General features: G+C 36.8%; 1 protein-coding gene across 4 annotated transcripts in view; it reads left to right on the forward strand.

Moving 5' to 3' along the window:
• The window catches only part of LUZP2 (leucine zipper protein 2), a 205,176-nt gene that overhangs the window by 94,151 nt on the left and 88,749 nt on the right, over positions 1 to 22,276 (forward strand). For 3 of the 4 annotated variants that reach the window (XM_042035659.1, XM_042035656.1, XM_042035657.1), the window contains exon 5: positions 7,878 to 7,940. The exons of the other annotated variant lie outside the window; for it this stretch is intronic. In XM_042035659.1, the coding sequence (XP_041891593.1) occupies positions 7,878 to 7,940 (63 nt within the window). The remainder of the gene's footprint in view (positions 1 to 7,877; positions 7,941 to 22,276) is intronic. 4 annotated transcript variants of the gene reach the window in all.

The raw sequence follows: 22,276 nt of genomic DNA on the forward strand, positions 1-22,276 counted from the left end.
AATAGCATATTTTGGTGGTCTTTCTAGTCAGGACAGCATATATCCAGAAAAAACCAAACTACATTTGTTTTAAGATCCCTTTGTACTGAGACAATCTAAAAATTGTCTATATTGAATCCTAGAGTCATAGATTGTTAAGAGGTTGGAATTGACCTTAAAGACCATCTAATCCCAACCTCCCCTGCTGTGGGCAGGGACACCTCCTACTAGATCAGGTTGCTTATTGAATCTGATCTTATTGAACCTGGCTTTGAACACTGTCAGTGTTGGGCATCCACAACCTCCCTGGGCAACCTGTTCCAGTGTCTCACCTCCCTCACAGTGAAAGATTCCTTTCTAATATCTAACCTAAATTTCCCCTCTTTCAACTTGTATGCATTACTCTGTGTCCTGTCACTACAGTTCCTGATGAAGGGTCTCTCTCTGGCTTCCCTGTAGGTCCCTTCACATACTGCAAGGTTGCTCTGAGGTCTCCATGCAACCTTCTCTTCTCCAGGCTGAACAGCTACAACTCTTTCAGCCTGTCTTCATAGGGGATGTGCTCCAGTCCTCTTATCAACTTTGTCGCCCTCCTCTGAACTTGCTCTGACAGTTCCATGTCCTTCTTATGCTGGGGACACCAGAACTGTACACAGTACTCCAGGTGGGGTCTCACAAGAGCAGAGTAGAGGAGGAGAATCATCTCCTTCAATATAGTTCTGAAATAAGAAAAAATTAGTATCTATTTGTCTCTGATAAGTACTCAGAACATGCTAGTTGAAATCTGTCGTTTTTTCAGGTGCATTGAATGCATTCCTGTTGACTCTATCAGCACAATGAATTCTAGACCTACAAATGGAAGGTGGAAAACATATTTCATTATTAAATCTCTTTATTAGATTTTGATTCTCAAGACTAATTCAGGTGTGGATTACATAAATCTCAGGTGTAGTGAATGGATTTGTTGGTTTTTGTGACATAGTGCTTTTTTTTAATTTGAGCAACAGTGTCATGTGTGTAAATTCAGTCCCACTCTAGTACTGTGAAGAGCACAAGATTTGTACTACACAAAGCAACATCTGCTGTTGACTGTGAGCAAAATAACACCTAGTGTAGAAACCAGGAAAAGCTCCTCTGAGTTTATAACTCCTGGCTTCGAGTGGTGGCAGATGGTTAAAGAATATGAATTCTCGAGCTGTATTCCAATACTTGCCACTAATAGCATTTTAAACTTGATAATAATTCTAAGGAAAGCAGAACTGTGTCCTTGGTTTGTGACATTTACTTCTTTATGCCTCAGGGTACAATGTACACAGTGAAGCTCAACAATACAGTGAGACTGAATGAATATTCAAAAAGTGCTTCAGGATCCTCAGATGAAAATTGCAATAGAAATGGAAATAGATATTATTACTGACACACAAGGTTATTTTATACCTGGTTTCTCTATGTTTCACATTTTTCTGAAAACAATGTGAATTATATGAAAGAAGGTCTAGGTACTTTAATGCAAGGCTAGCTAGAGGATGGGAGCTTGAATTTAATTCTAATTTAATTAATTTTGAGACTTGTTTCTAATCCAATTTAAGCACGTTTTATATTATAGGACTTGGGGAAGTAAATACTGATTTTCATCAGAGTAAATAGGAGTAGAATTACATTTCACAAAGACTAATAAAACACTGGTGGGAGGGGGAAGGGTGGAAATACATATTTCTTTACTGCACTTGTACAGTACAGTCCTTACTGTATGTATGTTAATTGACTGTATAAATTCAACAGGCAACACCTGCCTGAAGGTGTTCTTTATTAGGTCAATGTAAAAGTGTAAGTAAAAATTCACAAGAATTAAGTCAAATTAAATGAAAAATAACTCAAGGAAATTACTCAAGGACTCTGACCAAAACAAAAGAACAAAGGAGACACAACAGCTCTGCATTAAACTATACATTCATGTCTTCTTGTGCAATGTGTAGCAAGGCTTTTCACTAGCATTGCATCAATGATTCATCAGAAACAGAGGTATCAATGTTACTTTGCTTACATATCCATTATTTGACCCTTTAAGACCAGAGAAACCAAGAACTGTAGGCAGCTAGAAAGTTGCTGTTCTGAGCAGCTGCTGAAGTGCTGGTGGGTACCACCTCTAGTTGGTAGAGGGCAGGCAATGGAGCTGCTGCTAGGTAGTAACAACCCTCTGAGGGTAGAAGCAGCAACTCAAGCTTGAGGAAAGTAAAAGGACGTGTAAAGACCTTAGAGCAGTAATCAAAGGAGGGCTGACCTGGGGGATCTTAAGAGGAGTGAGAACTGCCTTTCTAGATTGTCCCCTGCATCTGTAGCACTAAGAAAGAGCAGCAGCAGTCTGTCTTGGGGCAGGTCTTTTCTAGAGAATTTATGGCACATCTCAGATACATTTATGCCTATTGTTTCTGCTGTTTTGTCTGGAACAATAAAATGTGCAGAGAAACACTAGTTATGACAAGGATGGTTTAAATTTTAGACTAGTCCTATGTTGGAAAGTTCAAGGTCAAATACAGTCTTCCAGAAAGAGTTTGGTTGTGAAGGAGCTTCTCTACAGATAGTCAGTCTCACACTAGAACTATAGATTATTTTTATACCTAAAAACATTTCAGAAGGACCATACTGGGTTTAGTTATACAATATGCATATAAAATATGTAAGACATCATTCCAAATAACCTGGTATCCTCTTTAACAATCAATGAAGATTGACAGAGTTTTTTGGTCTGCATTTAGCATCAAATACCTAAGCAATTTGTATTAAGTTTTCATGCAGTGAAAAAATATTAATAATGTCAAGCTATTATCTCTAAATGTGAAGTGGAACCACTTCTTCCAGAAACAGAGTTGGAGATCATGGACTAATTTTCACTTTTGTTAACAAAAAGTCACAGAGCAAATGGCACATGTAAGTTGAAAGTGTCTTGTTTTGTTTGTTTGGGTGTTTTCAGTGAATTTGAATAAACAGAATAAATATTAATTCTGTATGTCTTCATTAGGTTAAAAGGCTCTTAGAGCTTTTGGGAGATGGACTCTTTGCTTGGCTGTACTTCATGCTAACTGTTTGCATGTTAAGAAATAGTTATATTTTTAGAAAGTTTGCAAACTTATTTCCCATTTAACTGCAGTTAAAGTTTATATAAAGAGCTGGCTGGCTCTGGATGAGGGAAAAGATAAAGAATGAAATGTGGAAACACTCAAAAATAGTTCGGCTAAGTAGAGTAAGCTTAGTCTACCTTTTCTATTTTATTCCATTGGTATTTTATATCATGCTAGCAATTTTAAAGAAGATATGCTAATGGAATTGTTTGGCAATACAGTTACAGTACTGTCTGTCAAAATAAAGGAGAAAATAGGTCTGTGTAATTTCCTCTTTTTGCTCAGTGTTCACTATGAGAAATGAGAATTAAGTAACACATTATGTATGAACTTGTAAAAAGAAAGCATACAAAATATGGGTATTTTTAAATCAGTAGGGTTTTTCTAGTAATAAAAGACTAACAGAATGTGGGGAATTTAATTTAGTGTTATCCCCATACTTGGGAGATTTTTAGTAAAAAGATCTGATGTTGTTTTCCCTTCAAAAATATTTGTTTTTTCTAGTAAAAGCTTTTATGACTGTTCATAAAGTCCTAAACGTTTCTTTGACAAAAGTTTCTTTTACTAATCAAACTCTAACTTGCAGCTTAATATTTATATTCATCTTAGAAATACTAATAGGTAAAAGTCTATTTAGCTTTCCTTTTAGATGTATTTTGCACTTTGTAGAACACTTTTTGCCCAAAAGAAAGAATATTTTCTATGTTTTATGTAATAGCCTAGACAATTCTCTCTGGCTTTTGAAGTAAATTTTTACACTGTAACCTGAAAATTAGACCAGGAAAATGACCACTGAGTATGTTAGGGTTTCCAGATATGGCCAAAATAGTCAGGCATTAATGGATGAATTCTAGTTATACCTTAACTGCTCATCTTAGTCCTGAGCAAGATAAAAGAAGTGTGGAGGTAAGTGGATATGCTTACAGCTGAGTCTTGGCTGTGCAGTAATCATGTTATATTGGGATTTTTCTATCCTGTCATGAATAGCTACTGTTGTCTGTCTTGGTTTGAAAGACAGGTGTCTGCTAAGGAAGGCAGAAGCCTCCCTTGGAATGGCAGATGCAACCCCCTTCCTTCTGAGTTATTATAATTTTGAAATCAAGGGCTTTTAGGCAAAGATGTGGGAAATAGGAATAGCAGTTCTTTACTATTCTATATCTATATGTGTATAACCAGTCAAACAAACAACAGTAACTATGGCAGTAACAGCAAACAAAATCATAAACCCAGTAACAGCCTTCTTGGCTGTCAGGCCCTTTCCCCTTGGGTGCAGTTCTGCTCGCAGCCGGCAGGGGCGCTGGCGGCTCCCGGTGAGCAGGGCGGGTGCGATGGTTCCCCCACGGCTGCAGGGGGCGCTCCGGAGCGAACTCAGGGAGCACGCGGCACTGGTGGCCTGGGATCCCGGGAAGGGATGGAACAAAGGCTTCACAAACCCTTGGGCAGCTGATCCCGGTGTCCAGCTGGACCCTCGGGAACCGCAGGCTGGAATGGCAGGCTGGAACAGCAGGGATGAGCACAAAATACCAGATGGCAGACGAGGTGTATCCAAATGCAGAACCACCCCTCCCGGGGGTCGGGGCAGGCAGGGTGAAGGCTCGAAGCAGCGGCGGGGCAGGGCAGCCACAGCCCAGCTCCTAGCGGGGTAGGGAAGGCAGGCTTGGGATCCCGGGGCTGCTCCGGCAGAATGAAAAAATGGCCGAAGAACAAGCAGCTTCTCTCTCTCTCCCGAACACCGAGACCAACTGACCACACACCCAGCTGAAACAAAAAAGATCAGCCAGGTCTTTTGTTCTTCTTAAGAACCTGGCCATTTGTTCCTCTAGCAACAGTATGGGGGGAAAATTCCTTTAACAGGAAAAAAACTAGAACTCCTAAACCCCAACATTGTCTGACTCTTAGAATTAGATCACTACCATCTGCTGAAGCATTCTGTATTTTGATGGGGGAAAATTTAATTTGAACATTTCAGGGTCACCAACTGCTGTGAGTAAAGGCCACTGGATAGAAACTGCTGTCTTTAATAAACATAATGAACTCTGAAACACACAGAGCCCTGAGCATCTTGGATGACTGTCTCCAGGATATGGAAGCAGTGTCCTTGCTTAGTACTGAAAACTTCAGCCTTAGAACAATATATTTTCATTATGTATTGTCATAATTACAGCCAAATAGCAATTAAAGGCAGACAACACATGGAAAGAGGTGAATGTTATTTTTTTCCCTCCTAACCTAGAGCGTGGTATAAATGTCTATTCTTGCTTGTTATACTATTGGGATTTGGTGACTGAAAGTAGTATTTTTACATCTCTTCTGGAAAATTATTTTATCTCATGTCCTTGAGACTTACTAAAAGCATCATGCAAATGGACTGATACAGACTGATCTGCCTTAAAGCATGAAGCTATACACATAGATACACTTAAATGGGTAGGTAAAGTTATCCCTATATTGATTCCAGTGGACAAGTCATATAAATCCCTCCTGTGTAACTCTCCATATCTATACTTCATGATTAAGTAGTTCTTCATTTGTTAGAGTTTTAGTAGAAGACCTTTAAAATGCTTTTATAATATAAAAGCAAAAATTAATGAGTTCTTAAATAATATTTCTATTCTTTTTGAAAGAGAAAGTGATGTAAAAATATTTTTTAGTTTTTAATTTGGTTTTGGTTTTTTGGTTTGTTTTCTTTTTTATTCAGCTAAGCTAAAACAGTATGTTTGCACTATGTAAGATGTCCATATCAGTGATACAAGATGCATGTGTATGTGAATAATAATTAACAAAAATGCTGATATAGCTAACATCGATTCCTGGATAAATTTATAGTACTGTGTTACAGTGACTGCAACACGTGTATCAATCAATGAGGCCCGCAGAAAATAAATATATATGGACTGAATCTTGATAGAAGTTTCAGAGAGATGTTTATTTTCCCCAGCCGCATGACTGAGGCTCTGCCGAGGAACTGTTCGATCACAGGACCCAAGGGTCCTTGCCCACGCAGAGGAACACAAACCAACCAATGGGGAATGAGGCTGACCAGGGGCTAGGGAAACCGTATGCCTCCCCCACAGGGCCCCTCTCCCAGGACCACATGGCGGGGGGAAGGGACCCCAACAGTACTGGCCTGTCTTGAATGTCTCTTCCCTAAAAGATCCAAGCTATTTAAAGATAATAATTTTGGTATCACATCTCTTTAATTATTTCATATATATTCATAGCTAGAAGTGAAGTGCTTTGAAGGAATATCAATATTCCTGACAGATAGGTCTAAGAAAGGGAACACTCTTTAATGGAGATCAGTATATTATTTTTTACAGTATTTAATGGTAAGCGACTGGCAATTCTTTTGAACAGCTGAAAAAACAAAATAACTACAACAAATAGCTGCATTGTGTTTGTCCCCACTCATCTTGATCTCATATTTTGATTATGACCCTTATTTTTTGTTGTGCAAAATCTTCATATTTATTATCTATACATGTTCTAAATTTCAGTATTTGTGGATGTCATTGCTAGGCAGGTGCTGAATATGTTCATCCTCTAATAAAGCATCACTCTCAGTCAGTAGCTGGATGTGGAATTAGTATTTCCACAACCAAAGCACTTAGACACAACTTCAGAAGAGTTTGTAAAAGAAGTTCTATTTATGCTTGTCAGGTGGCACTAGTCTCATGGACCACCTACATTTCTGTCTTCAAGTGATGATAGCATTCTCTGACTTCTCTTTTGATACAGGTGAGAGTGCTGTCAAGTTTGGTGATGTTTTTTAAATTACTGACATGTCTACTTGTGTGTGGACATGATTCTAAGAACATCTGTCATATCATGTAGATTTGGTGTCATTTTTTAATCTACATGACATCCAAACCATTAATCTCTGGGTCAATGTCTCTGTAATCTGAATCTGTTTTCTTACAGGACTTTCGATTTTCTTAACAAATCTGTTGCAGTGTAGTTTCCTTTGAACTTGGGTAGAGTTTTGTATCAACAGCATGGGACATTGGGTAAATAAGGATGAGTAGTTTGTTAATTGAACTATCCAAAAGCATCTTCCTTCAAAGTAACGGAAATGTGTTCTTTTAATCCTAGTTGTTCATAATTGCGTCCTCCTTTCTCCCATTGTATTCCATAAGCTGTGATTAAAGCTCAGTCCTGAAAAAACTCATTTGTAAAAATAATCTTTTAAACTGTGTTTGATTAAATTCAGTCTTAAGCCTAAGACTGGAATTTTTCCTTTCAAGTCAAGTAATTGACTTAAGTAGGATCTAAAGACCATATTTGAATGCTTTCATGTATAACACACTTTGGTCCACAGGTGAGCCTGATTAGATGCAAGGTCTTTATCTAATTAGGACCAACACTGTAGCATTCAAATAAAATAACTGTGTTAGAAACCTGCTCTGATAGGTATGTTCTTAGAGGATAAAAATATTTTTGTTAGAAAATCAGTTAATATTGTTTTAAAAATCCTTAATTCTTTGAAGGTCACATTGAAGTACCTTGTGAAAAATAAACACTATGCCTACTGGTACAAAACAAAAATAATCCTATTTATGTACAGCAGTTTTCTTCTTTTGATTATAAGTTTTCTAATAAATATGTTTGTAGATTTAGCAAATAGTTAACCGTGGCCTATACCAATTTGATATATAAGCAAAACTTTTGGTTTGGTGGTTGTTTTTTTTCCAAAACTGTTGAAAACATTAAAAAAAAATCAGTGTTTACAATTGCATCTCAGCACTCCCACTCCCACTCAACATTTCTTTAAAATTGTAGATTAACTTTTTGAAGACTGAAATGGAAAGGAAGAGCAAAATGATCCGAGACCTCCAAAATGAGGTAAGAGGAACATTTGATTGTCATCTCAATTCAGATTTCATATTGAAAGAGTATGGTTTGGCTTCATATATAAAACACATTATTGTAGTAGGCAAAAAAGGCACCAGTGAAATTCTCTAAACAGAAAAGCAAACCAAAATGACTCTGTGCATTTAGAAATAGTGTTTTATTGAATGCAATGGTTGACTCCGTGCTAGTGGTGCTTAGTTTGATAGTACACCTCTGTAACTTTTTCTGCTTTTTCAGAATGGAAGTTCTGTAGGTTATTGACACACAGTGAAACTTTGTTCGCATTGTTATTGCTTGCTTTAAAAATAAATAGCAAGAGGAGGAGAAAGGAAATGCTATCTCAGAACTGAGATTCTTAATAAAATTCTCTTAAAAACTCAAGCTCCAAACATGTGTTCTTAAGCTTTGTATGCCATGAATATTAATTCCAGATTGATCCCAAAATTCCAAATAAAATATAAAAAATGTTTTAATTAATGTTTATTGGTATTAAACTGAATTTATTTTGAAATTTGGTCTTGGAATAGAAACATGAAATATTTGAACAGCATTGTATTTCTTTTCCTCCTTATCATTTTCTCTCCAATGTGCCTAAATCAGGATGTAGTTTCCCTTTCCATTTCTTCATTTTGCAAAGAATTTTGCGCTTGAAAATATTTTATTCATATGATATCTCGTTCTCTTGCCAACCAGGCTTCTTGTCTTTATCTGCTTTGTTCAATTCTTTTGCTTTTCTAAGCTACTCTGAGTTCTATGCGTTTGAAAACTTGATCTCCTTAATGCTGTCATTTAAACAGAGGTCTCTGGTATCTTTGGTCTATGAGAGTGTATATATATGGTCAATCTGAAAAATGTGTACATTACTTTTTAAGTCACAAATGTGTCCTAGTTTTGGACAGGACAGGATTAATTTTTTACAGTAGTCAGGTAGGGGGCATGGCCAGACCATAATGTTATTTGATCCCATCACGCATCACTTGCCAGGGGCAGGAACAGGGGACTCTCATTTCTGGTTCCATTTGAGAGAGAAAAGCATGGTGACTGAAATGGTCTGGTATTGTTTTACTTTCCGTGTAATTTGTTTGTCTTATACCTTTTGTTATTAATACTGTTGCTGTTACTGTTCATTTTCTTATCTCATTTCTGTTTCTAGTAAATTGTTCTTATCTCGACCTGTAATTTTCACCATTGTGCCTCCAATTCCCAACTCCATTCCTGGAGTGGAAAGTGGGAGGGGAAGGAGGTGAGCGAGTGAGCTGGTTTGGGAGAGTCTCACTGATGTACTGAATTGGGGAGTACTATTCCTAAACCATGACAAAAGGAAATGTCTCTTTCAGTTGCTCATGTTATTTAGGCCATGCTCTCAGTTGTCTTCATCTACAGTCAAAAATGCCTTGCTTTCTTTTCTCCCCTGTGAGCATTGGATGCTTTGCAATTGAGCCTGTAAACTTTAATAAATCCTATCAGTCTCATCCTATTGACCAGCTATTAAAAAATCTTTTCTCTTACTGAACACAAATAAATACTTCATTAGTCAACATTCAAACTGTCTGTTAATGATTAGCTTAGGTAGGTCAGTAGACTTCTCTAATATTTACTGTATTTATAGCACATTTTAGAAAATCTGCTTTGAAAAGAATCTTTCTTTTGGCACCAAGTATCAGCTACTATGTGGCAAAGAAACCAAAAACTATACCTACTGAATGGCTTTCTATTAAACTTCTATACCATGTTTGCTAGCTCCCTAAAAGAAAGCACTTATATCAGTTTTTTGAAATTTGGCTAAATTTAAATTGTACGATTTTGAGGAGATATTATCTTATTTTGGTCCTGCCTCCAAACACTGAATACAATTGCTTTTAAAAATCTCATAAATTTGGATGTACAATATATTTAAATAATTGATAGCATTTTAAATGTATGTTTTGAAAGAATAATCTGCATACAGATATATAGAGACAGATAATGAAAATGAAATTCCCTTCATAGCTACTCTTGTTCTTTCAAATATTGCATTCACCCTCATTTTGTATTGCCAAATTGTGAATTTTGCTATCTTAGGCTCTTCCGTGACTGTAAAAATAATTCCCTATTTAGTTCTGCTCTTTCAGCATGTACCCTAGTGCCATTCAGCTTTGCCATTTGGAGATAAAAATAGATGGCAACAGCCATCCAGCTGAATGCAGCAGCTGTGATGTAGTGTGTGAGGAGAGGACATGGTAAAGAAAGGCAATTTTTAGGCTATTCAAGGCTTTGGAGAAAAAAACTAACAAAAAAATTGTCTGTGGTGTGGAGGAAAAAAGTGCCAGATAGAGCACAAAGGGATTAGGTGTCTCAAAAATATCTGGTTTTTAGAGGTCTTTAAGTGATTCCTGCAAATACCACAAAACATCTGTCAGACTTCCAGCTGTAACATCATGTAGATTGTGTTAATGTAGTCCTAAAGGATTGGCATGTAAACAGATATGCTCTTATTTTAAGCAGTTTCTGTTACTGACAAAGAAACCAGGAAGTTTGGAAATGCAGAAGCACTGGTAGAATTAAGAAGCTTGCGAAAATGTAGAGTAAAATAGAATATGTATAAAAAGAGATGATTTAAAAATTTTCTCTTTTGGAGATGGCCTGTTACAGAGTGAGCAGCTCACTGGTAGCATATCATATGGTTTGTGGGAAATTGTGCCAGTATTAAGTCTGACTGAGATAGAGTTCATTTTCTCCTTAGCAGCCCTCCCAGTGCTGTGCTTTGCATTTGTAGCTGGACAGGTGTTGATAACATACCAGGGGTTTGGCTACTGCTGAGCGGCACTGTCCCTCTGACATTCCTTGTCCCATCTAGGGGGACGCAAGATCCTGGAGGGAGGCAAACAGCCAGGCCAGCTGACCCAAATTAACCAAAGGGATATTCCATACTATATGGACATCAGCTCAGATGTAAAAGCTAAGGGAGAGAACAAGGGGGCATTCATTGTTCTACAATGTTTGCCTTCCAGAGCAACCACTATGCATACTGAGGCCCTACTTCCCAGAAAGTGTCTGAACATCACTTGCTGTTGGGAAGTAAAGATTATGTTTTCCCTTTGCTTGTGTGTCCACAAACTTACTTTGCTTTAGTAAACTGCCTTATCTCAATCTACTAGTTGTTTTCCATCTTATTCTATCCCCTGTTCCACTGGGAAGGGGAGTGATAGAGTGACTCAGTGGGCATCTGGCACCCAGCCAAGGTTAAGTCACTACAGTGCTAAAACTGCTCTAAAAAGAAGCTGAAGCAGAATGCTCTGTTAACCCTTGTTTATGTCAGAAAAATCATGACTCTTGACAATTTGGCACTTAGAACTAATTGTTTTGGTACAACTCTGAATATATATGTACATGATGGATTGATTTCTTAAATTAATGTCTTTTCTACACTGAAGTGTGTGGTGCATTTTCTAAGTTTGTTATTCATTTCCTACTGGTATATGTATAAAAGTCACCTTTTTTACTGAACAGTAAAGAATTTTTAGTCAGCTTTGTCACATGGATGCTATACTTGTCCCACATTAGACTTAGAAATGTGAAGAGCAAGAAAATTTACTCTTATTTAAACCATTTAATTACATTTGGTTAGATAAGAAGTGATTGACTGACATCATCTTACCTTTGAGCAAAAGGTTTTATAGTATTTCTGTTAATATCTACATTAAGGTGTGTTAATAGCTTTATAGATTTACAATAATCCCATGTAAAGTTGATGCAGTGGTTTGTATAAAGCAATATTTTTTTTGCTGTTTAGACTGTGGCAGAAATTAGAAAAACATTCATTAATTTTAGCTGTAGCTGTCAGTGATATGGGGGAGTTTTGCTAAGAAGCAGTTTTAAATTACAACCTTGTAAACAATTTTTGTGCTCTATTCATATATAAATTGTGGTTATAGCTTTAGTGTTGAGTAAATCATCTTAAACCAGAATTTTTTCCATTCTCATTGTGTTTAATTGCACTAATAAAGGATAAAGTTGCAGCAGCTTAAAGTCTCACCTGATGTATTGGAATTTCATGCCCTGCAGGGTGAATTCAATTGAGTTGCATTGCATTACGGTGGGGAAAAAAAAACCAAAAAATGTCGCTTAGTAAAGCAGAAATTAAATTCTAAGGCTTTGAGACCATATGCTGATAGACATTGGAGTTCTTCAGTTTCCATACTCTGCAGATAAAACTAACTTTTTTTCCCTAAGTATAAAATCCTGTCTGCTTAAGAAGAAAATTGGGTAAAGTCCTGTGCCCTCCGTGGATGCTGCATTGGTTCTACAACTCAGGAAACCTCCACAAGTGTCAGAGATGGGGGCATTGCCTAGGAAAGGAGGAATGAGCAGGAAGGGTGCAGGAGCAGCTTCAGATACCATGTTCTGCTGAATTCAGTACTGTTTATTGATTTATTCCACTTTCTTTTGAAGTAAAAGTCCCATTTAAAAAAAAAAGTGCTTAATATTGTTCTATGAATTTTCTTTGAACTTGTTCTTTGAACTTGTGCAGAGTTTTGTGAATCTTAGTGTTCTCCAAATCAGAGTTTTCCAGCATTTCAGATCTCAAGGGTGAGGTGCCTCAGAGTCAAGCTCCAGGGAAATTTAGGCATAGAATAAATTTTATAATTAATGAAAAAATTTTCCCTGAAGCTAGTGTAAATTTTTGCCGAACTGGAAAACAAAAATGCTGATCTGATTTGTTTAGGTTATTTTGACAAGTGGAAAAGTTTTCTTTTAGTACAAAGACATTAAAATTATCTAGTGGGAAACCCACTCAAAAGGAAATAACAGTGGTATATGTGGTTAAAAAAAGAGTGTAAATAAATAATTCAAAATAGGTACTGCTGATCTTTATGTTAAGATGAAACAATAGAAGAGCATTTAGTAATCAAATTTCCATGTTTCATAAAGACAAGATGATCTGTTGATTTCATCATTACAAATAATGCTGTCAATTACTGATGTTTGTCACTTAGAATCAAAAAAGAAGGATCACCTTTGAGGAGCTCAAGTATTCCAAATTCAGTATTAGAATATTCTTTGCCTCTGAAAACAACATGGAGTACTTAGAGCATAAGAATTTATAAGGGTATATGTCACATAAAAATACATTTGGCTTATTAATTTTAGAAATTGCTTGATCAAGTTATGTTGCAGCTGGAATGTTTCTGTCCTGGGCTGAGAGTTCTCAAGAGACTACAAAGATCAGACTACTAGTTAGCAAGGGCTTGGGTCTCATAACTACATTTCCATGAAAGTCATAAGAATTTAGAGCAAAAAGACAAATGCCAAATTGATTGTATTATGCTACACCATACAAAACACCCTTTAGTTTCAAGGGTTAACTCTTAAGAGGGTTCACATTTGTTTTATGATCATACTGATGGATGCAGATGTTCATTTGCTAAGTTCAAGGGGAGCAGAAAGCAATTTTTCTGAAATTTTTTTTGCTATTCAGAAGATTAAATTAAACTAGACCGCTGTTGTTTCGTACTTACTAATTTTAATAAAGAAGAGGTGTAGCTGAAAAATGTCAACTTTATATAGTAAGGGGGTTTTTTTGAGGGTTCCTAGCCTATGACTTTATAAAAATCATAGTCCTCTCCTGAGACTCATTATCCTCTAGTTGTAATTTGATAAAAATAAATACAGTATTTGGAAAGATAATTCCAATTATGCATGGAAATTCAAAGACAATTAGAAGATAACAATTAAAAATATTTAATTGAAATTCCTTTTAGAATTATTCTGGGAAAAAAAAAGCCTCACACAAAATTCATAGGTTGTCAGGCCTGTTACTAACTGAGCTAAGGTGTCTGTATAAGCTGTTCACCTGTAATGTGACCTCAGCATGTTTTTCTGAGAGAAGTAGAAGCACGAAACTGTTTTTTCTTGACACCAAAAACAATTGGTTCTCACCTACTTTGCAACTATATCACCCAGAAACTTTAGGATATTTTAAAATTTTGTCCCTGCAAAAAAAATTCAGAGGGCTTGCTTTGGAGGGATGCTCAAATTTGTTCAGCCTAAATTCTTATGTATTTTTAATTAATTAATATCTTGGCCTTGCCTAGGCAACTGCTTGCCTTAAAAATGTGAAAATATTGGTTGTACAGTGCAATGGGAGCAAAACGCTCAAATTTGACTTGCCGCTTCCTAAGAAATCACTGCAGCAATTCAGTGTATATTACTCAAGTGGTAGGAAATTGGTCACCCTCAGTGTCTGGTCAACCTCACACTGAGTCTTAAATGTAGAAATTGTGCTATTCTGAGACAAAATCATCAATTTTCTGTTATCCTGAAGCATGTAAAATTAATTTGTTCTGGAGATTTCTCTCCCATATGCCCTTCCGAAAACTGTTCAGCCTATTTGGCTGCAGATGTTATTGGAGAGGAAAAGACAAAGTAGATCAATCATTGTCATTAGTTTCAGGCATAATAACTCGAGTGAGTTAAATTGATTTTGTTTAGTTGTCGTTTAAATGCTGCATTAATCATAAGAAAGTTCGTTTCATAGCTGTGCTATAACTTTAAAATGTAGTTTCCAGTAGACTGCCTTGAAAAGTGATTTTGCTATATCTGTCCCAATAATTTTGCCTATTTGTCAAGTTTACCTATTTAAGCCTTCCCATAGATGGATCATCTGTTCTTCAGAATTTGATTTCATAATTTTTACAACAAAAAATATTTGAAATAACAACCATAATAATGCTTGGATTGTGCCTTTTTAAAAAATTATCTCTGTCCTATAAACAATTTAAACCATGCTGAGTTTAATAGATGTGGAAATGTTCCTTAAATGAAATGATAAGGGTTTAATCAAGCAGCTGCTTTTTAAAATATTCTGTAAGGTGTTGTCCAGTTTCAGTTTTCTTTGTGATTAAGGATCTGAGTAGTATTTTATCTAGTATCTTCATGAACTTGGGAAAAGTCTGCATAGATTAAAAGAAAGCTGCAAAAAATGTCAGATTTGTGTGGTTCATCTACAAGGCATACTGTCTTTTATGTATTATGATTACTTTCTGTCAAATGTAGAATAGTCATTCTATTTCAGGATATATTGGAATGTATATATTGGAATTCCCGTCCTATGTGAGTGCACATTTGTGCATGTGGTTGTATGTATGTACTTGTGTGTATCTTCAAATCAAAACACTCCTTACATACAGGTTCAGATGCATATTTATGTGTGTGTGTGAGAATATAATGTGATGTTAAAAAATAGCTTAAAAGTACCAAAATGTCAGCAGATGATTCATCGAAAACTGCAATGGCTCAGTTTCTCTGGATGTGCCCAGGAAATTCTTATCTCTCTGGTATTGATCTGCTGATCTAGTTTATCTTGATTTTTATATGAGAACTTCAGGTCCTCCCATGTCACTCTCAAATTATTCTAGTTGGGGTAGATTTTTTTGGTGCTTATGTAAGCTTATTTCTCAGTTTATTTTAGTGGAGTTTTGCTCATTTACTGATGGAGATAATTTGATCTTAAAGTACTTCAGGCTAGCAGTGAGCTAGAAAATCCACATTTTCTAAATTATACTCAGCAGTCATCTCAAATACTAATTTGTGACAATGTATCCCTTTAGTCTTTCTGAAATGGTAACGGCCCAACATCCTTGACTTCAACAACAGATAGCTGGTGTTCTGCAAGAACAAACACCTTTAAACATGAAGGATTTTATGCCAGGGCCCATATGAAGAAGCAAGGACAGCTTTACTTCTACATTAAAATACTGTTTCAGTGGAAGAGCATGCAATGGGCTGTGCAACGGTGGGCATGGTAGACCTCCCCTCTATGGCTTTGAGTGCTGTGCTCCTGAGAGGCCTGAACAGGCATTTGAGGACTTTTTTGTATGTAAAAAAATCCCTGGACATGATAAAAAAGCAAAAGCTGATGCATCCTCAAAAAAAAAAAAAAAATAGAGTAGCCATTAACAACTTCCTTCGGTTTAGACATGTTCTTTTTGGTTGTTGACTTTTGTTTAAAGGTCAAAGCAAGATGGTAGAAAAAGTGTAATGAAAACAAGGGGTGAACACAGGTGGTAGGATTATCCTTATCATGTCCAGTTCGTGGGTTTCTGATAAGAAACTGCCTTCCATTTAAAGGTATATATATGGACAGCCAAAAAAATTGAGTAGTAGAGATAGTAATAAGAGTTGTGTAAAACAACATTGCCAGGAATTGCGGGATGATGCATTCATTATTTGATGGCTGCCTGAGGCTTCAGCTTGGCCTAAAGGAATGAGTAGGAGTAGCTGGACAGTAGTGCAGGCTCTCTGCTTGCGCTCTGCTGCATCCCTTCAGTAGTTAGAGTGGCCAGAAGAATGTCTGATGAAGTTCCTGAGGTAGTTCCCATGTAGTATCTGTAGTAAATCAAATGCTTTGCTGTGCTGTAAATTTCACTTTTTTCCTGGTGTGTGAAGTCTGTAGGCAGATTAAATTTAATGGACTGTTTTTTCTGCCTGTGTTCTCAATAGCATAATTTGTGCTTTAGAAACATCTCTTCTTGCTGTGGAGTTGCGTGGTACAACCATGAGCTTTCATGTATTTGGTTTGGCCAATGCTAAGCACTCATTCAAACCATGGATTTTATGCTGATGACTTTTAAGTCTCAGGAGAAAAGATCTGGAATCTGAGAGTTAGGGTATCCTCTTCATTTACCAAAAATTCAACTTAACTAGATCAAGGAAAGAAAATAGTGTCCAGGAATAAAATTCATATTCTGGAACTGATTAATTTTAGGTAAAAGGCTATTTATCAGTGGTTCTTTCCCATAGTAATGCTTGTCTAGTTGAATCAGCTTTGGGATTCACTGAGATACCTGATGGGTTATCAATTAATGTTTTTTTATAAGATCCTTAAATTTTGTTCTTTTTTACAATACTGTTACCTTATTTTAATTTTACAAGATAAAATGTGGCATGGAAAGTCGTTGGGAAAAGCATGTGATTTTTAGCCAAAATGTAAATATGACATCCCAAAGAACCAGTCAAAGCCAGAACTGCTGAGACAAATACGAGGGTGTATTACAGCTGGTGATAGGGGTCAGTGGCTCTGACCCAGGAAGAGGTGACCGGTCTGGGGAGATGGTCCCGAAAGGAATCACCTACGCGAGGCCCGGTGTCTTCCCTCAGCTGCTGGCAGGAGGGCCCTTGCAGAGACTGTCAGCTATTTAGTGATTATCAGCTCGTGATTCCAGCTCAGCTCTGCAGGGCAGCCTCCAGGCCAAGCCAGACCAGAGAGAGAGGAGAGGCTTGTGTGGCTGGTTCCGCATGGAAGGTAGCTTTATTGTTGGTCCCCTCCGGTGAAGGGGAAAGCCAGGGACGAGAACCCTCTCTGCGCCACAGGGGCCAGAGGGCTTGCTTTTATAGGGGTACAGGGGATCGGTAAAGGACCAATGGGTTACAGAGGATCTGGGATGGGTACAGGCCAATGGGTTACGAAGGATCTGCATAGCTTCTCCTAAAGGATTGTGGGTCTGTCTTTTCTCGCTGAGACCAAAGAAGTGTTTGCCTTTCCAGGGAGTCCTGCTGGGCGATTGCGAAATCTCTTATCTCAGCAGCGATCCCTCCAGGGCAGAGGCCGGGCATACCCCACAAGGGTGCAGTGATTCATTACTCTCCATTAGTTACTTCTGCAAAGTCCCCCTACCTACATAATATGTCTCCTTGGTATAGAATCTGAATTACTTTTTTTAAGCTTCATGCAGTTCCTTTAAGCATCATTTCAACAACACATTAACTGGGTCTCTGAACTGGATCATATGATTATAAATTTCATGCTTTTCTGGATCAAAGAGTGCCTATTTTTCTCTAGCTGCAAAAGAAGGAAAAAAATAACATTTCTTGAACTTTCTGTTGTTGCAACAAGCAAAAGCAGATCTACTTTGACTGCTGAAAAATACACAGCTAAATTGGAGGCCATATTAGGGCATTGCATTTCACCAAAATGCTTGCTTAGATGGAAAACACAAAACACTTAGTGAATATTTTCTCTTCATTGGTGCAGATTCTGAGTGATTGTGGCTAACTCTTGTTTTTATCATTTGGGAAAAGCTAGAACTTATATTTGAAAGAGGCAAGTGTGTATGTGTCGCTGTTGCGCACGGGGATGATGAAAAACGACATGCATTCATGTCAGAGAAGTATGATCGAAGGCTGACCTTTTAATGCCAAAACCCCATCCTTTTATAGCATGGATAGCAAAAGAGAAATGACATGATTGGCCCCTTGGCTAGCCACCCACCACAGTGAGTGGCTGAGCAGTATAACCACCCATTTCAAAATCTTTTCTTCAATGAACCAAAACAAGACCTTGCAGGTGTCAGATAGAGACTTAGTTTACAAAACCATCTTTCACTGTTTCTCAGCTAAAGCATGAGAAAGAAAAAACTTTACAAATGCTTCAACAGCTGGAAAATTCCTCTGCTCCTGCTTTTTAGTATCCACATGTGTGCACAGTCTGTAGGAGTCTTGCACTGCATTGCTTACCAGTACTTAACATGCCCTGCACAGAGCAAGTGTAGTGCAGAAAACCATCAGCTGGGTAGCACTTTGTGTACTACAGTTTGCATGGTTGCTGTGCATTCCTTAAAATAGCAAAATACTACCCAAATGTTAGGGCGGTTGATTCTCAATAAATGATGGAGAAATCAGTAATTTGAATTTAATTATTTCTTATCATTAAACAGACCATTTTTTTATTTGGGAATAATTTGATTTTCCTTTCTAAGTAGTCCTTCAGTTAAAAGAAAGCAAATTAAAGCATAAATTTGCCCTAACCTTTGGGATTTTTCTTCTAATATTGTTAGTGAACCTTTAGGGTGTATATTTGTACATATTAGTTCATCTTTCTTTCAAAATTCGATTATATGTACTTTTTATACAGCTTAAGTGATACTACTTTGCTCCATTCAATTAAGGTTGACTTTAAAGTAGAGTTCTATATTTTTCTTGCTGTAGATTTCTTACTTGCAATGATGAGTGTAGGAGCCAGACAGGAAACTCAGCACTTATTCTGAAGTACTGTTAGTGTTTGCGAGTTTATAAGCAGAACTACACAGAAATAATCCAGACCATTTGCTTAAAAGAAAGAGACTATCGCTGTTTGGTAGGTGGCTCAGAGTGAGAAATGTGTGTCTATTATAGTGGCAGCAGTCTTTTTATTTTGTGGAAATCTTAAGGAAAGTTCTAGGTTTTTTCTAAGCATGTGAAAATAAATATTTTGCGATTCCCAAACAAAATGTTTAGCTGCTTCTGCCTTTGTTTGTTTGCATTTGGTTGTGGTTTATTGTTTGATTTGGGGTTTTTAAAAAATCTCAAGAGTGAGGCTTTGTATTTTACAAATAACAGGGAAAAACAATTAGGCTGATTCAGTTCAGTCTGTTGAGCTTTGCATCAATATCCCTAAACCACGCAAGTGTTTGCTGATTCTCTTGTCTGGTTATGCCATGGTACCAGTATCACCTCTGAGATGGATGCCTTTGCTGCAGTGTAGGTGATTACAGCTTGGTTGGTTGGTTTTCTTCACTAGCCCCTAATCAAGATATCAATTGACCTGTGCCTAATTTTCCCTTTTCCTTATTTGCCAAATACCTTATTTCTCTGGTTGACCAATTATTCCAAAGAACAATGAGTAGGACAATTACTTTTAAGCAAAGTAAAATGATATATCAGTTGCGATAAATATAATAAATATATTTGGGAATAGGATCACATATCTGCCTGGGTTGGTAGATTTAATCTACACTCATGATTATGTAATGCCTTGGTTTTTGGTATTTCAAAGTATACTTACTCATATTTGCCAGAAATATAAGTCTGTGGATGTATCTATTTAAGTCCTGAACTGGTGGAAATTTAGAATTACATGGCTTTATCATCAATGGGGGTTTTGTATTTTGAGAAATAAGTATGGATAATGAGATATGCAGCTGTTGAGCAGTAAGTTCATTAAAAGATTTCTTCTCTGAAAATCCAGCTGCCTTCAGAAATCTTGAAATATATTTTGCAGATAAAAATATACCACTTTTAAATAATATGCATAGTCAGCTGGAGCTTTACGAAACATTCATGAGAAGTACACCTGCTTATGACCTAGAGCCAGATTTCTACAATAGTTCTAAAAAGTATATGAGCATAAAAGTCATTAAATCTGCTGGGTAGATGCATTACTTAGATTGTCTGCCTATGACTGACAGACCAATATTCTATTTGATATCATTGGATTGGATAAATTGCATTTTAATATCCTTTCTTTTCCAATACAAGTATTAATATGAAATCTACTGACAGTCAAATTTGATTTCTTGTCCAAACCTATTAATGATTAATTTCAAGTAAAAATCTAACAGGTATTGAAATAGATAATTCAATTGAATTTTTAAAAAGGTGAAAAATGAATCCTGCATGGATTTTTGTGTGTATTCTGTTTTACTAATTGTCTCGAATGATTTTTTTGGTTTGTGCAATATGGAAAAACGTTTGAAGAGGGGATTAAAATTTATGTGCTTTTTCTTTCATGATCCTGAAATACAAAAAAAATTCAGGGCTAGAGCATCTCTTTGGAAAGATGGCCGTGCAAGTATTGAATCTGCACTCATTAAGAAAGAAGCTAAGCTTAGCTCTTCCCCAAGCTCAGTGACACGCAAGATGACAGCTCTCATTCTGTGAGTCTGTGAGGTAAAGGTGAGCTGCTGAGTTACTCTGAGTTGCAGGTGCTGAATGCTGGTGAGGCAGAGACCTGCCCAGAGGCACTGTGTTAATCATTTGAGGTTTTAATATGGTGGATGAAAGGACTAGAGAACAGAGAGGGGGAGAGAAGATGAAGAAGAATGTACGTATTTAAAGCATCTATGAGAGTGGTTACAACTTTTTGGGGGTGACTTTTTTGGATTTTATATAATATTGAAAAACACAAACCCAGTAAGGCTTGTTGTCTGACACTTGCTTAGCCTTAAATCACTGAAATTCAGTTAATTATTTTCAGCTAAGCTACCTGACTGCACAGCAATTATTCAGATCCATATTGAAGAATGTATGAAAGTTTTTTGCACTGGTTTGGGGTTTTGTTTGTTTGTTTGCTTGCTTATTGTTTTTTCTCAATCCTTACTAGCTAATTCTACTATTTTCATACCACCCCAGAACCTGCACCTGAAGAGCACAGAGTTGACATGCTTGGCCTTTTGCTTTCTGTGTAAGCCTTTTCCTCTTACAGAACCAGTAAACAGCAACTGGGCTGTTCTACCTTTGTAGACGAGGCATCACTCGCTATGTGCACATGAGTTTTCTTAATGTATTCATATTTCTTAGATACGTAGAATGGTTTGCATTAGAAGGGACCTTAAATATCATCTATTTCCAACCTCTCTGCATGAAAATTTCAGCGTTTGTTAATTCATGGCTCTACGCAGGAATGATGGACCTGGTGCATAATCATCTTAAATAACCAGACAGACAAATTAATCACTTCCCCTTTCCTCCTCTTGGTTTAAGAGCTTCAGTTTGGTTTATACCTAGCTTTGTCATCACTTATGATGTCAATATGTGCTCTCTGTGCTTAGCCAGCAGTGCTAACTGGTGCCTGGGGGCAGAGGATGAGTTCAGCTCGTGTCAGACATATGATGCAGTCCTCAAAGGATAGACTATGTGGCTGTTTCTCTTCTAGTTTTCCTGGTCTTCCTTAGGACAGATTAGCCTTTCTTTTTATTTTGGGATATCCAGCATTTTCGTCTTAACTAGATGAGGTTTTTAAAGTATTCATGATAGTTCTCCAGGTTCATAAACTTTACTCAATTTTTCCAATCCATCAGCAGGTAGTCTTTTTCTGTCTTGGTTCATAATCCCGAAGGAATCTCAAGAAAGTACAACTAGTTAATTCTGATATAATTTTATGCATCAGTTACCACATTCAGCAAATTATTTTGTATTCTGATAATCTCGAGGAATATAAGCATTCTTTATGCACATTCATCATCCTCTGAATATTTTAGTGGCTTTGATGTTGAGGTAGAAGTAAAGAATTATTTCTCATACTCACCAGATTTTTTTGGTTCTGTTTTTAGTATAAAAGGTCCTGTGAAGGTTGAATCAAAATCAGAATAATTGCTGTTATAATTAATATGCCTATATTCTATTCAGAAAAATAACTAACAGCAAGCCCCTGTTTTTCATAAAGCATGTTTACTGTCCTAAAAATACCTTGCCAATGTATACAGACTGCTCTTAAGCTAGAGAAAACACAGTCAAGCAGATTTTATTAATACCATTTCAAAAAATATTGAGTTAAATACAATTTTGAGTAATCACATAGTGACAGTTGATAT

Source organism: Corvus kubaryi, unplaced genomic scaffold (assembly GCF_017639235.1).
Source record: "Corvus kubaryi isolate FWS band 111438036 unplaced genomic scaffold, C.kubaryi_AGA036_p1.0 37384, whole genome shotgun sequence".
Lineage (NCBI taxonomy): Eukaryota > Metazoa > Chordata > Aves > Passeriformes > Corvidae > Corvus > Corvus kubaryi.